Raw genomic sequence first — 17,483 nt, forward strand, 5'->3', positions numbered from 1 at the left:
TTTTCTCAGTAGATATTGGGGGTCTGGTATAATGCAAAGGACAGTTTGACACATGGAAATAGAGCAGCCAGTTATCAAACAGATGATATTTCAAAACACTGACACACCCTTCTCTACTTCCTACACTACAGCTGCTGATCAAACCTTCTGTTTACTATTGTAACGGCGCTTCTTGGATGATGTTGATTATCCTCGGTTGTCTTGCCGTTAACTATAATACTAAACATACTTAATTGAATATATATATTCGGGTGTGGGTAAGTAAAAGCACGGGAACAACTTCTGCTGTGCGTCTCATACTTTTTAATGTCCGTCCGTAACAAAGCATAACATACCAAGACTGCCCAACAACAACAGCGACACCTCACTTGTCTTAAAGCAATATCACTCCTCAAACCGTAACCATGGGTAACCTTAAAGGCATAGTGCATCATATCAAACAGATACTCTTGTACAGTACAAATTGTAAATATAAATGAAATGAGCATTAAATCAAATAATGTATATTATCTCAATCTAAGAAAAATAAAGATCTATAAAATAAAACTTCACAAAAATGAATCTCATCTCCATCTTACACTATTTACTTGTTATTTTTGTCTTCAACATCTGGTTACAGCATCTGTCAGCTCTTTGGTTCTGATTTTACATTCCATAATGTTGTGAGGAATTAATATTGGTATGTCTGCTTTAAACTTATCTCAAAAGTACTCATATCTACCATTAGATGGGAACTGGGTGACCCTGTATCTGATTAAGATCCTTTATTAGGCTACAGTAGAGACTTGAGAAGTGATGCACTTGGTGATGGTTTCTTTTTGTTTTGCTACTATTTCTAAATGAAATAATTTTTCACCCTCAGCTCTGTATTTAACTATGATCTCCACATATTCATGTTCATTTTGGTGAGGTTGGTAATGACAGGTAGCGGACAGTCAGACTAGCACGGTTCAGTGATCAGAACAGAAAGTGGTAAACGCAGTAATTGCAGCCTTCTCTGCATCACTTATTATGAATAAAATATGATGTGGGGTGTTATTAAACCAAGGACTGGGTCACATCATCAGTGTGCCAGGTATGTAGGTCTGTTTCTACTCCTGTATGATTGTTGTAGATATAAAGGGAATGTGTATATTAGCTTTGCCGTGCTACAGAATAAAGAGGTGTTACAAACAGAAAACTTCATGAATAAAAAATAAACCGAGCCAAGCAGATAATTCTCATTAAGTATCACTAGACTTTCATTGGATACAGTGCCAAACAACATAGTAACTAATGATGATAAAACTGGTGACCTTACCCAAACAGGAACAGAACCATATCAGGTCATAATGCACACAGATTTCTACTTTCACTTTTAAATGGTGCAGCATTAAGGTTTTTAAAGGTATGTGATCAAATGTAAAGCAATTAGGCTATAGGAAAAGAGAATATTCTTCAATAAGATTCCCCTTTTTGAACGAATTACAGTTGTTGCTATTTTTTATCGTTTATCTTTTCTTATTAAAAAAACAGCTTTTCAGTCCTGATGACTTAAAAACCCAGAGGACCCTGTAATCTCAATGTCTTTATTCAAAATCACAGCAGAGGACATCCTCTGTCGTTAAAGCACACATCTCACTCTCTCTGTTTTTCATCAAAGAGTGTATCCAAGAGCAACTCTATACTTTACCCATGCATTAGCTTTGGTCTCTCTGTATTTCTGAACTGAACATTCATTATGCATAAGCAACAAGAAAGCTGCTAATGAAGATTTTATAATTGATAAAAAAAACTGCAACATCAGCATGTGCATAAATTATCGAGAGGCCACAGTGAAAAAGGGGGACAGTGGAGATGTACCATCTCTTCCAAAAAGCACTAACACGACTATATTCAGTTCATTTGTCTGAGTATAGTTTACATCTCCATGTGAATTTTAATGGCCTTTAACCAAATAAAATGAATTAATGTACCTGCTTAATGTGTTGCAAATGAATGAGGCAAGAAACAAGACTGGGGCTCCTAGGGACACTAATAAGCATGTGAGAAAATTAAGTGTTTACTCGGCGGCAATAATGAAGTCAATTCTTCCGAACCCAACTTGAATTTCCAACAGCACTTCATCACAAGATGTGTCGTCGAACTGGGCTGAAGGCACACGAACAAGGATGATATGTTTGTTTGCAATGACTTATTAGGAAACTAGAAGTACACACAGATACCATGAGGGGAAATGGAAGTGGCATACTTAGAAATGTGTCTATAACAAGAATTTAACTCCTGTTTTCTGCTCAATTACCTCGTACATTGATGATCCCTGTGGGTCGTAGGTCTGGCAGTGGGATTGGTTTTTGGGAGGGGGCTCAGGGAGGAACCCATAGAGAAGTAAAGGATCGTGCCCTGCGATTTCACTTATATGGATATATCAAATTGTATTAAATCAAACTGAAAATAAAATTACCAAAAAACTTTTCTGATCTATGTTTGACAATTCAGGAGTTGAAGTGGCCCCATCCACACCAGAACCTTGTCATTTTTCTTGGCCAATAACCTAACTTTTCAAATCCCAAATCTTTTTTCTCGATGTTTGAGATGAATCATAACTAACAGAGAGGGAGCGAAAGAAACCACCTCCACGATTGACATTTATTTACAGAATTCAATAGGATCTTCGTTTGTGTAGATTCAGTGTGATTCATGAGTAATGGGTTGGCTTTGAACCGAATTTGAACTAAAAAAATCTGCATAATAGACGGTGCACCAAAGTGCATACATTGCTTTGCTGCATTCCTCTTTGAAGGAACTGAAGAAAAATGAAAGTCCAACAAAAATTCAAATGTGACTCAAAGCACTACATGAAGAGTTTTTGTAGACCGAACAAACTTCTTATTCAGCTGACAAATCTTGTTTTATCCTCGAGAGAGGCATGATAAATGAATCTATTCATTGGTTTATCAACAAAACATCCATCTTCCACCAAAGTGTTTCATTGCATGTCAACCGTGTGTTAAGGCTTTGATTTTATGACACTTTCAGTGGAGCTGTAAACACTAAAAGTTCAGAAGAAGAATGTGGAATAGCAGAGAAACTCAGATAGAATCAGTGGTAATTTGTTTGTCTTTGTCCCCCGCCCCGCCTGCTTTTAACTCTAAAACACGAACACACTCGGCACTCTGAGAGGATGCTTTGTGAAAGTCCGCGTCACCTCACCGGGAGAAGAAACAGTCTCTCTGCTCTGTTGCATGAATGGTAATGTGCATGCATGAACGTGTTTGCGCGCTGGTTGGGTGAACTTGTGCTTCCATTGAAGGGGCTTTTTTCTCAGTTTCTCTGATGTGTGAGAAATGTTGCCTGATGTATGCTCAATAGCAAATATTCAGTCATGATGGAACTAAAATGATAATACTTCCATTTATACATGGGCTACTCTGGGTCTGACTCTGCTTTGTATGAGGTGCATTATTTTATATTTCACTGTACAATGAGAACTTCAGGCTGTATGTATGATAATCAAATTTCCTCACCTCGGACCTGTCGCCATACAAATAAAGCTTTGTTATTGTTATTCTAATCTCAGAGACAGGTGTTCTGTCTGCACCCTTATGGGAAGTGACAGAAAGACACTGCAGTGAGAATACTCTCGTTCTCATTAAAAGAAAAAAACATGACAGGATCCACTCAGTCCATGCTTTATGAAAAGCATATTCAATAATCCGCTCCTTGAATTGTGAGCCAGTGTTGCATTGAGTTTATTTCCCAGACAGTGTGCCTATGCAAACGTATCAAACAGAGACAGTGTCCTTGTTGCAGGCCTCTGAAAAAGCATGAGAGGAAAACAACCTGCTCAACAAGCCGTATTCAGTCAGCAGACAAGGTAATGCCATGACGCACTCCGCAAAGCAACTTAAAAGGACTGCACTTAGAGGTATGTTTCTCCAAAAAAGCCCCAAGAGGACGCACAGGGCCTGCCTGCTCCACTTCTCCCATGACTGACAGCACACTCCAGGGGGAGAAACGCCGCAGGACACGCACTCTGATCCAGCCTGACACGCCTGACCTTTCCTGGGCTGCACGGCTGGCTCGACGCACAGCGCTCCTGTCCGGCTGAAAAGGCCATACAGTCCCGTGCAGGCAGTGCCATCGCCGCCTACCTTGCCCCGTTCCCTGCCATCTCCAGAGCTGGCAAGGTGAATGTCTGAGACTGTGGAAAGACAGGCACTCAATCTGAGAGGCTGTCAACCGCAAGACAAGAGAATGCCATCTGAATTTGGCTGTGATGTATGATTGGTATTCCCCACAGCACCCTTAAGTGGTTGAAGTTTTTGTAATAAGTGCATCTTATTAGGCTAAAAATAATCTATTTTGCTCTGCAAATTCCCTTCATTTACCTAGCCCTTGTACCATCTTAAGACATTTTAATTAAGGCATTTCTCACACAGAATATCAAATGAAGACCAAAATCTGCATAATACCATTAGTCATTGCATTTAGCAAATGTGTCATGTGCAGTGGCTGGTTAGTGAGCGGGTCTAACATGGTGTGTCTGCCAACAGTCCTGGTCGAGGCAGAATTATCTCAGAATAGCTGCTGCGGGAGCCCACTAAAGAACAAGAGCAGCGAGGACTGTAAGTGCAGAATAGATGCTGCAGCTGTGAAATGAAGAGCTGTCGCATCAACTGAGCACTTCCCTGAGTAAAGGAAACACTTGGCACAGCAGAAATAAATCATGTGCTCGTGTACCTCAGTGTAAGATTGTATTTTTCCAAAAACGCAGAGGGATATACTCTGCATTTTAGAAAAAATCAGGCTTTGGTCTGTGCTTTTTCATGTGGAAATGCAGTTATCTGTGAGGATAAGTAGCTCACTAATAGACATGTGTTATTTTAATGAATAGACTAAAGCTGTTCAAATTTAAGAATGAGCAGCAACAGAAACACTTACTGCAAAAAGAAATACAAAAACTCCTCTCTGCTGAGTGAAAACACACAAATTGTTTGTGCAGTGACTACTTCATTAAAATCTGCCCCCTTTAGTTATTGCACTGCATCTCTCTCACATTCATTACAAAGCTATTTAGATTATGTTCTCTACTGCAGTTACAACAGACAATGCTTAGAGTGATAATGCTCTTCAAACAAGTTGCAACTACAAAATAAAACATCTTGGTATAAAATGAAGTCTTCCCTGAAACAGGAAGGCAATAAATGTTGAAACACTTACAACACAACAACAGAAGTGTACTGGATCTGTATACGTTCTTGTTGGTTTTCATGAACACCTTTGGGTTCTTTAGACACATCACACAGGACACAAAGGTCACGCATGTAGGGAACAGGTTTTAGTGCAATAGACCAACTTTGTACAACTTAATAGACAGGAATTTAATTCATAAAATAAAATCTGTCATTGACCATTCAACATTGTTAGCTATCCTCATGAATTGTTGAAGTTAGTTTTTAATCTTGAATCTTTCATCATTTGGCCAATGAAATCAGAACAGGGTGCCAAAACATTTGGACTTCAGGCTACAAAAACATTCTGATCGAGGGAAAGAGAGTCAAACAGCTGCAGTAATAAAGCTGGTTACCAGATATGGAGATTCATTCCACCTGCACAGCTGGATAAGAACAAGGTTATTGTGAGGGGCTGATGTGAACACAAAGGGAAAACAGTGACATATGTCTGAAGGTCAAGAAAAGTAATGTTCAAGTCGTTTTTTAAATGCAGCCACCACTTTCTTTTTATGTAGGCCTGCATCCCTTTTAAAAAGTGGGACATGTCTGAATTGTGACTTTGTACTGTTGACAACAAAGCTCTATTGTTTTAGACTTCTTCACTCCTTTCTGAGCTCCATCTATCCCATCTATCACTGCTCACTTTACTATTTCAGTCAGTAGGCAGAATTGAACCACGACAAAATTAAACTTGAGTTTTAAATTATTATGGGGCTCCAGTGGTTTGGGGGCCACTGAGCATCTGTATTGCATGTCTATTTTCTTGGATACACTTGCTCTGTGGGTCTGGTGGTTTCAAAAGCGTGTCCTTGATTTCCTTTCACTTGCACATGTAACACACCCACACACACATTTTACCTTTTATTCGTCTGGGCCTCCTTCTTATCCATAAGGACAGGTACACAGTTCGTAAGCTCGGTCCAGTCTGCATGCAGTCCGCAGCTCCAGCCGGTAGAGAACCGGGAGAAGAGCCAGGACTCTTCTTTCCCTGGCCGGTGGCATGTGCATTTCTTCTGTCCTGGCTTGCAGTCGCACGGTTGCTCCAAGCGAATATTCCTCACCAAATGTCTCCCGAAAGTGGTTCCTCCGGTCTTCTGGATGTGCAGAAACACTATCACGTCGTCCCCTCTGATGTTGAACTCCACGTGTCTGCCAAGGTCTCTCTCGCTGAAGTTGAATTTTGACGGCACCTTAGGCGGGCTGTCATCCTCCAGGTCTTGATCTCTGTAGAAATCATCGCTGTCCATGTACGGGGTGGAAAGTAGGCTCACCCCCCTCAATTTTTCCCCAGCCTTAAAGTGGCACGAGTGGCTGCCAGCGGGGCATATGTACTGGTAACCTATCATAACAAAAAGCACGGCTAAAATAGGAACCAAGATGAGCTTACTGGGTCTATCATCCATCATATCTGGATAGTGTCTTCATTCCATTACTGTAAATAATAAACAGCACCCATGGGTTCTTATGGGCTCAATACTCCTCCATAGCCTCGGATGGATTCCTAATCTTTAAATGCCACATGTTGATCAAATAAGACACACAATCTTGACTAAAGAAAAGTCCTTTTTTTGTTGCTTGCTGGGCAGCAATGCGCTTGTAATCTTTTCCGAAGTCAAGAGTCATGGCATTAACATTTGAGACAATCCAACTTCTACAGATCCGTGCAGCTCACATGCTCCTCTATCAAGTTGAAATTAGGCAACTGATAAGTTTTTGTCCCCCTCTTCTTTAGTGCTGATTCTGGTCTAAATTGCAATGTGCTGTCATTTCGGTGGCAGACTTATCTCAGCAGAAATGTCTCGCAGCTCGGACTGTTCCGCTGCATCCTCCCGGCGGCATCCTCGCTGGCGGTCTGTGTGAGTGTGCTGAAGCAGAGCTTTCCACAGAGGAGAGGATGCTGCTGCTGATGCTGCTGCTGCTGCTGCATCCGAGTGCGAGGATGTGCGTTATGCTCTCGTCGTGGTGGTTGATCTATGAGCGCTCCTACATCCCATCCCGTCTGCCCCATAATCTTGTTTAACGCAGTGCAAAGCCAGAAGCCCACCCGGACTCTGAACCGTAGACAACATGGAGATTTAAGCACGTATGAATACCAAATCCGCTGTAACTTTTTTTTTAAAAGCGCATTTATCAGAGTGTGACCTTTCACGATTTAAGATAGCCTACAGTACTATCCCTCCGCTTATAGACCACAAGTGGATATTGCCTTCAAATAGCCTAGACCACTTTAATATGCCTAACTCACAGTCCATTATATAGGGAGCCAATTAAGTGAAATAGCTGCTTTCTCTGCAGCAATATAGCCTAATGATTAAAGTTACAAGTGAACCATTGAAAAGTGTTTCCCAAAGTGGGTAGCTTAATAAAAACAATGCACACAGTAGGCTATTTCCACTGCTAGCAAAGCATGGCAAATTTTGTTAGGACTTCCTGAAGGTATGACTGTCGATGAATCTGCCATCAGAAAGGCTGAAAAGCGCTATATAAGCTCAAGTCCATTTACCATTTACCATCACACACTGTAAAGCGTCATGTTGCAGCTTCACTTTTACTTGTTCTCCAACTAGTATTGTTTTTTTTACAGTTTGTTGTCATACACTTATCTGCTATTCTATAGGCTACTTTTTGCAGCCAGTGTTTGTTATTGAGTTGTGTGAGTGTGGGTAAAATTAGCACTAATTAACATAAAATATTATACTAGTAAAATAAGAAAATGTCAGTTCTTCTTATGCATTTTTGTTTACATTAATAAAATGAATGAATAAATTAAATAGGTTATCTATCTATCTTACATGTTCATCTCTAGCAGCTCATTTAATCAGGGAAATTCCTAATAGGCTAATGTTTTTTAAAGCTCCTGTGAGGAGTTTTTGGCGGGTTATGAAACCGACTGAAATGAATACTGATGCCTCTCCATGAGCTACACAAGCAAAGAAGACCATCAGCATATCAATTTAATATTTGTAGATGGACATTTTAATGCTTATTACTACTGCTACTGGACAGGTGTCAGGCTAGGTTTGTCACAGCCTTTCTTTACAATTTATACCTACTGCAAAGATCCAGAATGCAAAAAAATATTTTTCATCAAAAAGCATTATAGGACAGTATCAGGAAAGAGATAAGACAACTTTTGGGGGTTATCAAAATCAAAACAAAATGGTGATTTCTTATGGTAGTTTTTAGTGAGTTCTACTGTTGTTCAATGTTAATAAAGAGCAGCAAAAGACCACTTGTCTGAAACTTCTTTATGATACAGATTTGTGTGATATCCATATTGGGTACTTGGTCAACTTTACTCACCATACAGAATCAGGGGGAAAGGGAAGCGTCTGCAAATAAAATTCTTTAGCTAATTTACTCTCAGACAGCTTTTTAATGTCTGCAAAATCCCCATGTGATCTCACCACAGTGTTGACGTGTCCTAATTAAAACTTTAAGTGTGCTTTGTTAAAATGCCAGAAGAGAGTAAGGAAGTGGAAGGTCTAGTGGAAGATGTCATGATGCTGCTTAACTTTCTGATCAATACAGAAACTTTGGTCAAGACAATCCTTTTTTCCCTACATCTTTACATAAGTAAAATAAAAAAGAGTAGCCTACTGGGCATCTGATAGTGAATTGCTGGATTATATACTTTATTTATTGCTATGGTTATTTGTTAACCTACATGAAAACACTAACGTATTATGTACTGTATCTTCACATACAATCTGTGTAAAAACAAACGTTTAACTCAACTGTTTCACACATTGTCATACTGACACATACTCATAGCAACAACATGCTCAAGCATTTGGTGGGAAAGTGTTTAAGCTTCAGCGTCTGTCCCTTTAGCTGTCTACCGCTCTGCCGGAATAAATTACCACTTAACATTAAAGTTTTATAAGACTGTGAAACGCCCATCTCTAATTTTAGTGCTTTGAAAAATCTGTACTGTTGTGCTTCAAAAAATAATCATCATGGTGTATTTTTTAATCAAAGATTATGCCAGACACTAGTGACAGGCAGCGCCAGACACCACAGTATGCGGCAACCACGGCAACTTGCTAGCTGTGCTGCTAGCTTCCTAAAATACCAGCCTGAAGCCCTTTGCTTTGTATGGAAGCGGTCAGGAACAGTGACGGGGTGAGGGACTTACTTTTGACAACATAATAACAAACAGGGTTCTTAGTGTTAACATACAACATTACATGTTTGTAGAAACTGGTCTTTGTAGACTGTGCGGGTTAGATACATATTGATAGTGCATCGTTTTCGTACCTACAGTCACTTCTTTGCTACAACTAAGTGAACTTTAGTTTTATGACCCCTCTGAGTGACCGTTATTCTCTAAGTAGGACTAGCTAACAAGGTGATACAAGTGTTTATGTCATGTCATTTAATTTAACAGTGTTGTACTCTGTTTCTGAGGTGTGTTCTAACTCGTAGGATACATGTGTACCGGTGTTGCGGTTTAGATAATTGTTTTAGAGCAACTACGTGGCACTGAAAGGAAGCCCTTATATGAACCAAAGGAGCTGCCACTGACTGACGACGTCGGATTATGTTTTCTGTCACCGTAGGTTCATGTTACACCTAGCCGGAGATAATGAAGAACCTTATTGTGCTGTTACTACTGTTCCTGAACATACAACATGCCATATCAGCCCCCAAAGGCGTCACTGCCAGTCTCAAAGCAAAGTGGACAATGACGCCTTTCCTCTTGGAGACGAGGTAATTCAGCCTACTGGTCTTTGGACATCCATATCCATGTCACTGATTTGCAATAAAAGGTTTTTGATAAACTAGGAATCTAAGCACCACATTCTCCACTGGAAATTAACTTAGCAAATTCTCTCTAAATAGACAAACTTTATAAACCAATAACAGACAAATGTGCTTAGTAAATACATTTAAATGTAATAAATACTTTTCGCTTGTCTGCATACATTTTTGTCCACAGGATGTTTTTTTTTTGTTCTTGTGTGTTTGCATACATTCTCTATGTTCTTAAAACCAATTGCATGGTATTTAATTTTTATAAAACGTAGTGTCATAGTTGTGTCAGAGTGTAGACAGTTTGGCTTCAATTATTTTCCCCAAAGACATAAAATAAATCTGTGGTGTCCAGCTGTAACTGTTTGACTGTCAGAATTTGTTGTTTGTTACTAATTGTACCTTTTTTTAATTCATTTTGTATAATGCAGCGAGTTTATTGGAGAAGATGGGAATGAGAAATTCTGGCATTTTGTTGACACTGTGAAAGAGCTCACTGTATACAAGCAAGGAGGTATGTTGAATCATCTGTGACTTCAGAGATGTTATTGCTGTATATTGTCTATGTTATTGCCCATAGACATTGAATGATTTGTGCCATGACAGGTATGCTTCTATTTTAAAAGACGCCACATTATTACTAATCCTGATGTGTCCTACAGAGTCTGTGCGCTCCTACTACAACCTGATCATTAAGAAGGCAGGCCAGTTCCTCACAGATCTTCAGATTAACCTCCTCAAATTTGCTTTGGCCCTACGATCATACTCACCAGCTGTTCATGCATCCCAGCAGGTATGTTGTGATCAAAATAGTATGACACTAATATACGACCTGCCTCATAAGCAGCATGGGAATATTACAAGAGTGCCATGTTCACTTGTTGTTAAAAGCAGTCATATTGTTTGTTGACCCTCATATTGATCCAGGGTGGTCTTGTAAGCCTCACTTTAAGTTTTTTTTCTCAATTGTTTTGACTCAATCTTAAAATGACTGTCATTGTTTTCAAACCACTGTGTGAATTTCTCCAGATCGATAACTCATTTTCTCAGAACAGTGCTCGTCTATCTCTGTGGTTTCTCACAGAATTTAAGTATGTAAGTTTTATTACCTTAAATTGATCCAGTGTCAAAAACAAGTTTGAATGAGTGATCATAACTTGTAAAACTGCTTTAACTGTCAGATGTATTTATCATTATGCTGTCAATGCCACATATATGAAAAGCATTCCACAGTCTGTCTAAACTCCAGTGAGTTAGTTTCTGATTTTTTTTCAGCCTGGTTAGCTTTAGTGCAAGAATGTCCTGTAAAATCAAAATGACAGTATTATTAACAAGCACATTTGGCTACTAGTGCTGTAAAGTATGCCCAGCTACCAGAAGCCCTATAAGAAGATCGTCAAAGCTCAATGATCTCTAGTTTAATATCCATCTTACTTAAGTGCAAGCAAATTGATACTGTGTACAAAGGTATTAAATCAATTTAAAATGTGATTTCTGGATAACGGTACTGCACCCAGACAAGGCTTTAAGATATATTACATGGACTGGCTGTGAACATACAGTCTTGAAGTTGGGAGGACTGTTTGCAAGAAAGTAAGCCACCATGACTAACGACAGAGCTTGCAGCTGCAGCTATGATAGGGTTGATGGGAGACTTTTATCTCAATTGAAATATCTGATCAACTTTTTTAATCAGTTGATGTGTATTTGCTTCAGATGTTTAGTGTCCTCAGAGGCCGAAACTTACTAACTTTGATGATTCTCTAATTTTTCTCAGATCACCATCACAAAGCTGACATTTCAAGCTTTGAGTATGATACTAAAACAATAGATTGGCATCCATTTCATACAGGTATTAGTGACACATGACTCCCTAAGTTAGTTGATCCTCTGAATTCCTTTAGCGCTACCAGCAGGTTAAAGTTTTCACAAACCCATTTAAATACCTCATTGCTGCTTGTCACTTTTGTGTTTCTTTGACTTTCCATCTAGCCATCAACAAGGCTACATTTCATTGTCTAATAATAAAGTTTATTACAAAATACCTGCAAATAAATGCAGGTATTTGTTTAACTTTGTGCAAAGTAAACATTTGCTAACATTATCATTCTTATATTTTAAACTGAAAATTTGAACATGTTATTGTAAACGTGTCCAGCGTGGTGGCTCTGACAAAGTTATTGCACTGACAGTGAAAATATAACCTTTGATCAGCCTGATGAAGCAGTTACATTAAATATATAACTTTGTTGTACATGTACGATCCTTCTCCCGTGGTTGACTGGTTTCCTCATCAGTGATTGATGTTAGATCATTATTCTACGACTGTAGTCATTTGTAGTTATGTGTGTATGTGCTAATGTCTTCATCTAAAGCAGTTTTATTTTCAATAGAATGTGACAGGTTGAGAAGATGAAATAACAATTCAAGTTTTTGTATTTAGCACCATATACTAATTGTCTACTTTAAGTAGCTTGAATACATGAAAGGTTAGGTAAGACATTTCTGTCCTACCTGTTGTTTATACGATATGACAGCAGTATTAGGTAGACTATACTCATTTGGCTCCTTGGTTCTACTGCTGTCATGATGTGACAGTGATGCACTAGTTGAGGAATTTCCCAAATGTTCATTGTGTTTAACATTTGAGTGAGTAATGGCCTTGAATATGGGAAATGGAGTGTTTGGCTGCACAGTGTAAACTGTTTTGGTGATTACTTTGAAATATAGAGAATATATTAATCACTTAACTGATTTTACTCTGATTATCTTTGACCTATGTTCAAGTTTTAGGGTTAAATCCTGACTCTGTAACAATAGACTTACCATTTGTATTTTTTCTTTTAGCCTGAAACACTTGATTCCCAATGTGAGTAACCTCGATGGGGACAAGTCCTGAGAACCTGTCAATAGTAGCATCATTACTGTGACTATAGTGAAGAAACAGCTAAATGTGTGCAGCATTTGAGTGCAAGATAAACTCCCCATCTAGCCAATAGAAGTATATCACGTTGTTTCATGTTGTGTAGTATGTTGAAGCCGGCATGTTGTCGTTCATTCTCCCTGTTCTGCTTCAAACAGATAGCCAGGGATGAGCCTCCACCTGAGGCTTGCCCTGCCTTTGTCTCCATCCACGGTCAACAAAGCTGCAGCACCAAGGACGTCAAAAAGCTCCTGAAGGCAGCAGCAGGCAGGTAACACAGAATTGCATCATTAACCCCTCTGTGGATGAACTCCATCTGGAAAGAAATAACAAGTTTAAACAGTTTCTCTGGATCAAGATGTTTTTCTTAAAAAGCCTTTATTGATAACTTTTTGCCTGTGAATGAGTGTTTTTTGACGCTTTCATTTTTTTCTGCATTGTCTTTAAAATTTCCATATGCTTGCAGGCCCAAACCACATTTGTACAAGCATGATCATACATATCCAGGGGCCAATAAAACAGATGTGCCAGTCGTGATCCTCTATGCTGAGATTGGAACAAAGAAGTTCACCTCCTTTCATAAGGTGCTGTCAGAGAAAGCTGAAGAGGGCTCTCTTTTATATGTGCTGCGGCATTTTGTGGCGGTGAGTAGACATGATATCACATCTCTTTTTTGAAGTGATGTTCCACTTATTAAAAACTTTAATAAATACTGTGGTATGCTGTACCTCTCTAAGAATATATCTTCTAGTAATATATCCGGTGCTTATATGTGTTGCTGTTTACACAGAGCAGCTCAGTTCTGCAGCTCGTGAGAATCTATATGTTTTTAACCTAAAGTTCATTTTTCCTACTGACAACTATTGCTCCTGTAGCAAAGCCTTTGGTTATTCCTCTGTGCCGTAGACATCCCTTGTTTCATCTTTACCTATACGATGGTGCAATTGTAGTGATATAACAGTGCTACTTTATTCCCTAAAGTGAAACTCGTACAAAAGCAGGGATCATCAAGTCCAGATTGCATGGCTTAAAAATGTTCAAAAAGAATCAGCAGATATCCGAAACTCAAACTGACCCATACGGCGGTGCTTTTATGGACTAAAAGGTTCTTTTATTCCTTAAGACATGGTTCCTTTTGTCAGCTGGAGAATAGCTGAGTGTGGGTGTAAAAGACTTCTGGTTGTGCCTGTGGAAGACTGAGGCGGTGCTTTGAATCTGAGTGACATTAGTGTCAAGGTTGAATGTCAGTGAGTCTGCTGCTGTGTGTGCCTGCTGGTCTATGTGCTTTGTTTTCCCAAAGGCCAAGTGTGTTACAGATAATAACTTGCAGTTACTGTATGTTAATGAAAAATCAAGACATCAAGACATGCAACACATGGCCAAAACAATGTGGACACCTTGATATCATAGCCCCGCATAAGATTTTTGGGCAGTGATTTTAGTGGAAAATGTCTGACTTGCACACAGCATTCTGATTCAACCAAGAGGTCATGGTTTGTTACTCTATATTTTTATTCACCAATCGTCCAGACCGGCGGTTTGTTGCACATGTCAGGTTGCTGCTCACTCAGCCCACTGAAACCCATGCCTTCAAGCTCCCCAAAAATGTCCAGAGGCAGTGTGGAACACGGTAGAAAGGAGTTCACGCATTCAGCCTCCTGTTTTTGCAGCTGAGTTTATTTCTGCTCCTAGCCAGTGTTGTTTAACAACGGGGGGGGGGGGGGGGGGGGACATCTAGCAGAACAGATACCTGATGAACCTATGAACCCATCCTATGACAGTTGTACGTGTTTGCTACTGAAACTCTGAGCTCCCATTATATTTCCATTGATGCCACTGACTGTATGCTTAATTTATATGCCTGCTAATTACGGCTGTGGCTAAGGCAGGTGGACCTTTACATTCTGGCTGTGCAGTGTTTCTAGGAAAAGGCCGAAAAGTTCCCCTGCAGTCACATACGTAAACTGAACACCTCCACACTGTTTTAAATTGAAGCAATTACTCTGCCTCGATCTGTTTGTAGAATCCAAAGCCTCAAAAGATGCTTTTATCTGGGTATGGTGTGGAGTTGGCTATCAAAAGCACAGAATACAAAGCCGTGGATGACACCAAAGTAAAAGGTCAGTTGGTTCCCTATCAAACATTACCAGCTGGTTCCTCGTGTCAATAAATCAAAACACATCTTTTCACTTTGTAGATTCAAAGACCGTCACGAATGCTGAGGAGGATAACAACGATGAAGTCCAAGGATTTGTTTTCGGAACGCTGAAGTAAGTAGGTTAGCTGTAGCATGTTAATTACAATAAAGGTTGTTTTTTTAAATCTAAAATTGCTGCTGGGCATCCTGTGCTCAGCGGGACTTGATAAAGGAAATAAAAGAGACTCAAAGTGATGCATGAGCTTTTTTCTTCTCTCTTCTTTTACCTCATCTCAGGAAATCTCACCCTGAACTCCAGGAACAACTCCTAGAGCTTCGCAAACATCTCCTGGAGAGCACCAATGACATGATCCCTCTCAAAGTGTGGGAAATGCAAGGTATCTATTCAGTAGTTAAAATGAGTATAAACAAACCACGTAAAGACTGTATGAGTAGAGAAATAAGAAATTGTTTTGTTCAAGCTATTTGATGACTTTAAATATTAACATTTGTATATGAAGGTCTAATAATAATTATAGTTTGAAGTACAATTTGATTTCAGTCGATGTGCTATAGCACATTGATTACTTGGTTCTTCCAGTTTGAGGCAGCTGTGCCTAAGTGGTACAGTCAGTCGTCTCTAAACTGTACGATCCCCAGCTTCTGCAGCTACATGTCAGATGTGTCATTGGGAAAGACACTTAAACCCGAGTCACTCCTGCTGCTTCATCAGCACCGTGTGAATGTGTATGAATGGATGAGTTAATTTGATGGACACTGAAACAGCAGTCTCTGCCATCAGTGTATGGGTGTGAATGGGTAGGTGTGACCTGCGATGTTAATGCACTTTGAGTAGTCAGAACAATAGAAAAGTGCTATACAAGCTGAAGTCCATTTACCATTTTTAAAACATTGCATGGATATCAATCGTACCCACTTAACAGGAATTCTTAGATGTATAAATGTTGTTTTTTTCTTTGTGCTTCATCTTGATAGATCTTAGTTTCCAGGCAGCTGCCAGAATCATGTCCGTGCCAAAATTTGATGCCTTGAAGCTCATGCGGGATCTCAGTCAGAACTTCCCAAGCAAAGCCAGGTAATAAAATGTATCTCATTTTCTCTTTCTGACTGACTGGCTCACACATTTGGTCCCTTTCCAAAATCCATATTGTTAGGAGCCCTACTCTGTGTTACAATATGTGATTCCACAAAAAATGCTGTTATCTCAGTTCACATGAAATATGCCTTTTGTAAACCCATTTGTTTGAGCATTATCCACAATAAGTACATCCTCAAAAACAGAGATCTAATCGCCTTTTTGATGTGTGCTCGGCTCAGGCAGTTTGTAATAACATCAAAAAGTGCTGAGTAAGAGTCTGATGTTGACAGGGAATTGACTGAAAAAGCACCATCTTGAGAGCCCACAGGTTTTTCAGAGATTAAAACTGGCATTTTACTGCTGGCTGGGGATGTGGTAAAAGCTGATGGTGACTGTACATGTTTTACTGTTCCCACAGATCACTGACAAGAGTGGCCGTAAAGCAGGAAATGAGAAAAGAAATTGAGGAGAACCAAAAGGTGTGATATCATAAGCCGCTTTTTCACATGATAGTGCAGGAAGTTTTCTCTGATAAAATCCTCAAACCATGCGCAAGTTATATTTTAGAGAGGCTGAGTTTCTAATCTGTGTTCAAAATAAATCACAAGATCAAATATGAGGTATAATTCTTACTTCTCACACTTTCTCACTTCTACTTACTACTGTGCTCCCTATGCACGTCTTTTCCTTTTTTGAATTTCAGATCTTAAAAGTGAATCAATCAGTGATAGGTTTTGATTATAAACTAACACTTCAGGCTTGTTCTTTCAGCGTCTCAGTGAGACCGCTGGTGTTCACTCTGGAGACGGGGAGCTCTTCATCAACGGGCTGCACATTGATCTGGACGCTCACAACCCTTTCAGGTAGGAACCCAGCAGGAGGGTGCATTGGTCTGCCTCTCTGTGCTCCCCAGGACGGCACAGAACTGCTTATATGTTCAGAAAATCTGTTGAAAATGTACCACAGTTTGTTGCACAGCAGGACCACTTACACACAACTTGTATGTATAAATTAATAACCTGTGAAATGGATTTTGTTTTTACAGTATATTGGACATCCTCAGAGGAGAAGCAAGGGTGCTGGAGGGGTTTCATAACCTAGGCATCAAAGGAGAGCATCAGGGAAAGCTGCTGAGGCTACCTGTAAATGCTGTGGATGAGAGCTATGCCTTAGATATCAGACATCCAGCTATAATGGTGAGCAAGGTCAAAAAGCACTATTTTCCAACTCTGCAGGTGTTCAGGGTCTTTGTGTACCCTCACCAGGCTGTGAATTGGTGAAACAGTTATCCAGCTCCAGTCTCAAGCCTGCCAGGAGCTTCCGGTATTAGTAGGGAGATATGCCAAGAAAAAG

At 39.7% G+C, this 17,483-nt stretch overlaps 2 protein-coding genes across 5 annotated transcripts in view; one reads left to right on the forward strand and one right to left on the reverse strand.

Annotated features, from left to right (window-relative positions):
• The window catches only part of hs6st3b (heparan sulfate 6-O-sulfotransferase 3b), a 61,188-nt gene extending 53,886 nt beyond the window's left edge, over nucleotides 1–7,302 (reverse strand). The window contains exon 1 of the mRNA XM_020634411.3: nucleotides 6,075–7,302. Coding sequence (XP_020490067.1) covers nucleotides 6,075–6,622 — 548 coding nt within the window. The 5' untranslated portion in view covers nucleotides 6,623–7,302. The remainder of the gene's footprint in view (nucleotides 1–6,074) is intronic.
• A 1,950-nt stretch (nucleotides 7,303–9,252) lies between these two features.
• uggt2 (UDP-glucose glycoprotein glucosyltransferase 2) overlaps nucleotides 9,253–17,483 on the forward strand; it is a 41,987-nt gene continuing 33,756 nt past the window's right edge. For all 4 annotated transcript variants that reach the window (XM_065961959.1, XM_020634474.2, XM_065961960.1 and 1 more), the window contains exons 1-13: nucleotides 9,253–9,341; nucleotides 9,779–9,929; nucleotides 10,403–10,485; nucleotides 10,634–10,764; nucleotides 13,053–13,165; nucleotides 13,361–13,538; nucleotides 14,918–15,014; nucleotides 15,092–15,164; nucleotides 15,329–15,429; nucleotides 16,028–16,127; nucleotides 16,549–16,609; nucleotides 16,902–16,993; nucleotides 17,176–17,326. In XM_065961959.1, the coding sequence (XP_065818031.1) occupies nucleotides 9,805–9,929; nucleotides 10,403–10,485; nucleotides 10,634–10,764; nucleotides 13,053–13,165; nucleotides 13,361–13,538; nucleotides 14,918–15,014; nucleotides 15,092–15,164; nucleotides 15,329–15,429; nucleotides 16,028–16,127; nucleotides 16,549–16,609; nucleotides 16,902–16,993; nucleotides 17,176–17,326 (1,305 nt within the window). In that variant the 5' untranslated portion in view covers nucleotides 9,253–9,341; nucleotides 9,779–9,804. The remainder of the gene's footprint in view (nucleotides 9,342–9,778; nucleotides 9,930–10,402; nucleotides 10,486–10,633; nucleotides 10,765–13,052; nucleotides 13,166–13,360; nucleotides 13,539–14,917; nucleotides 15,015–15,091; nucleotides 15,165–15,328; nucleotides 15,430–16,027; nucleotides 16,128–16,548; nucleotides 16,610–16,901; nucleotides 16,994–17,175; nucleotides 17,327–17,483) is intronic.

This window comes from Labrus bergylta, chromosome 13 (genome assembly GCF_963930695.1).
Source record: "Labrus bergylta chromosome 13, fLabBer1.1, whole genome shotgun sequence".
Lineage (NCBI taxonomy): Eukaryota > Metazoa > Chordata > Actinopteri > Labriformes > Labridae > Labrus > Labrus bergylta.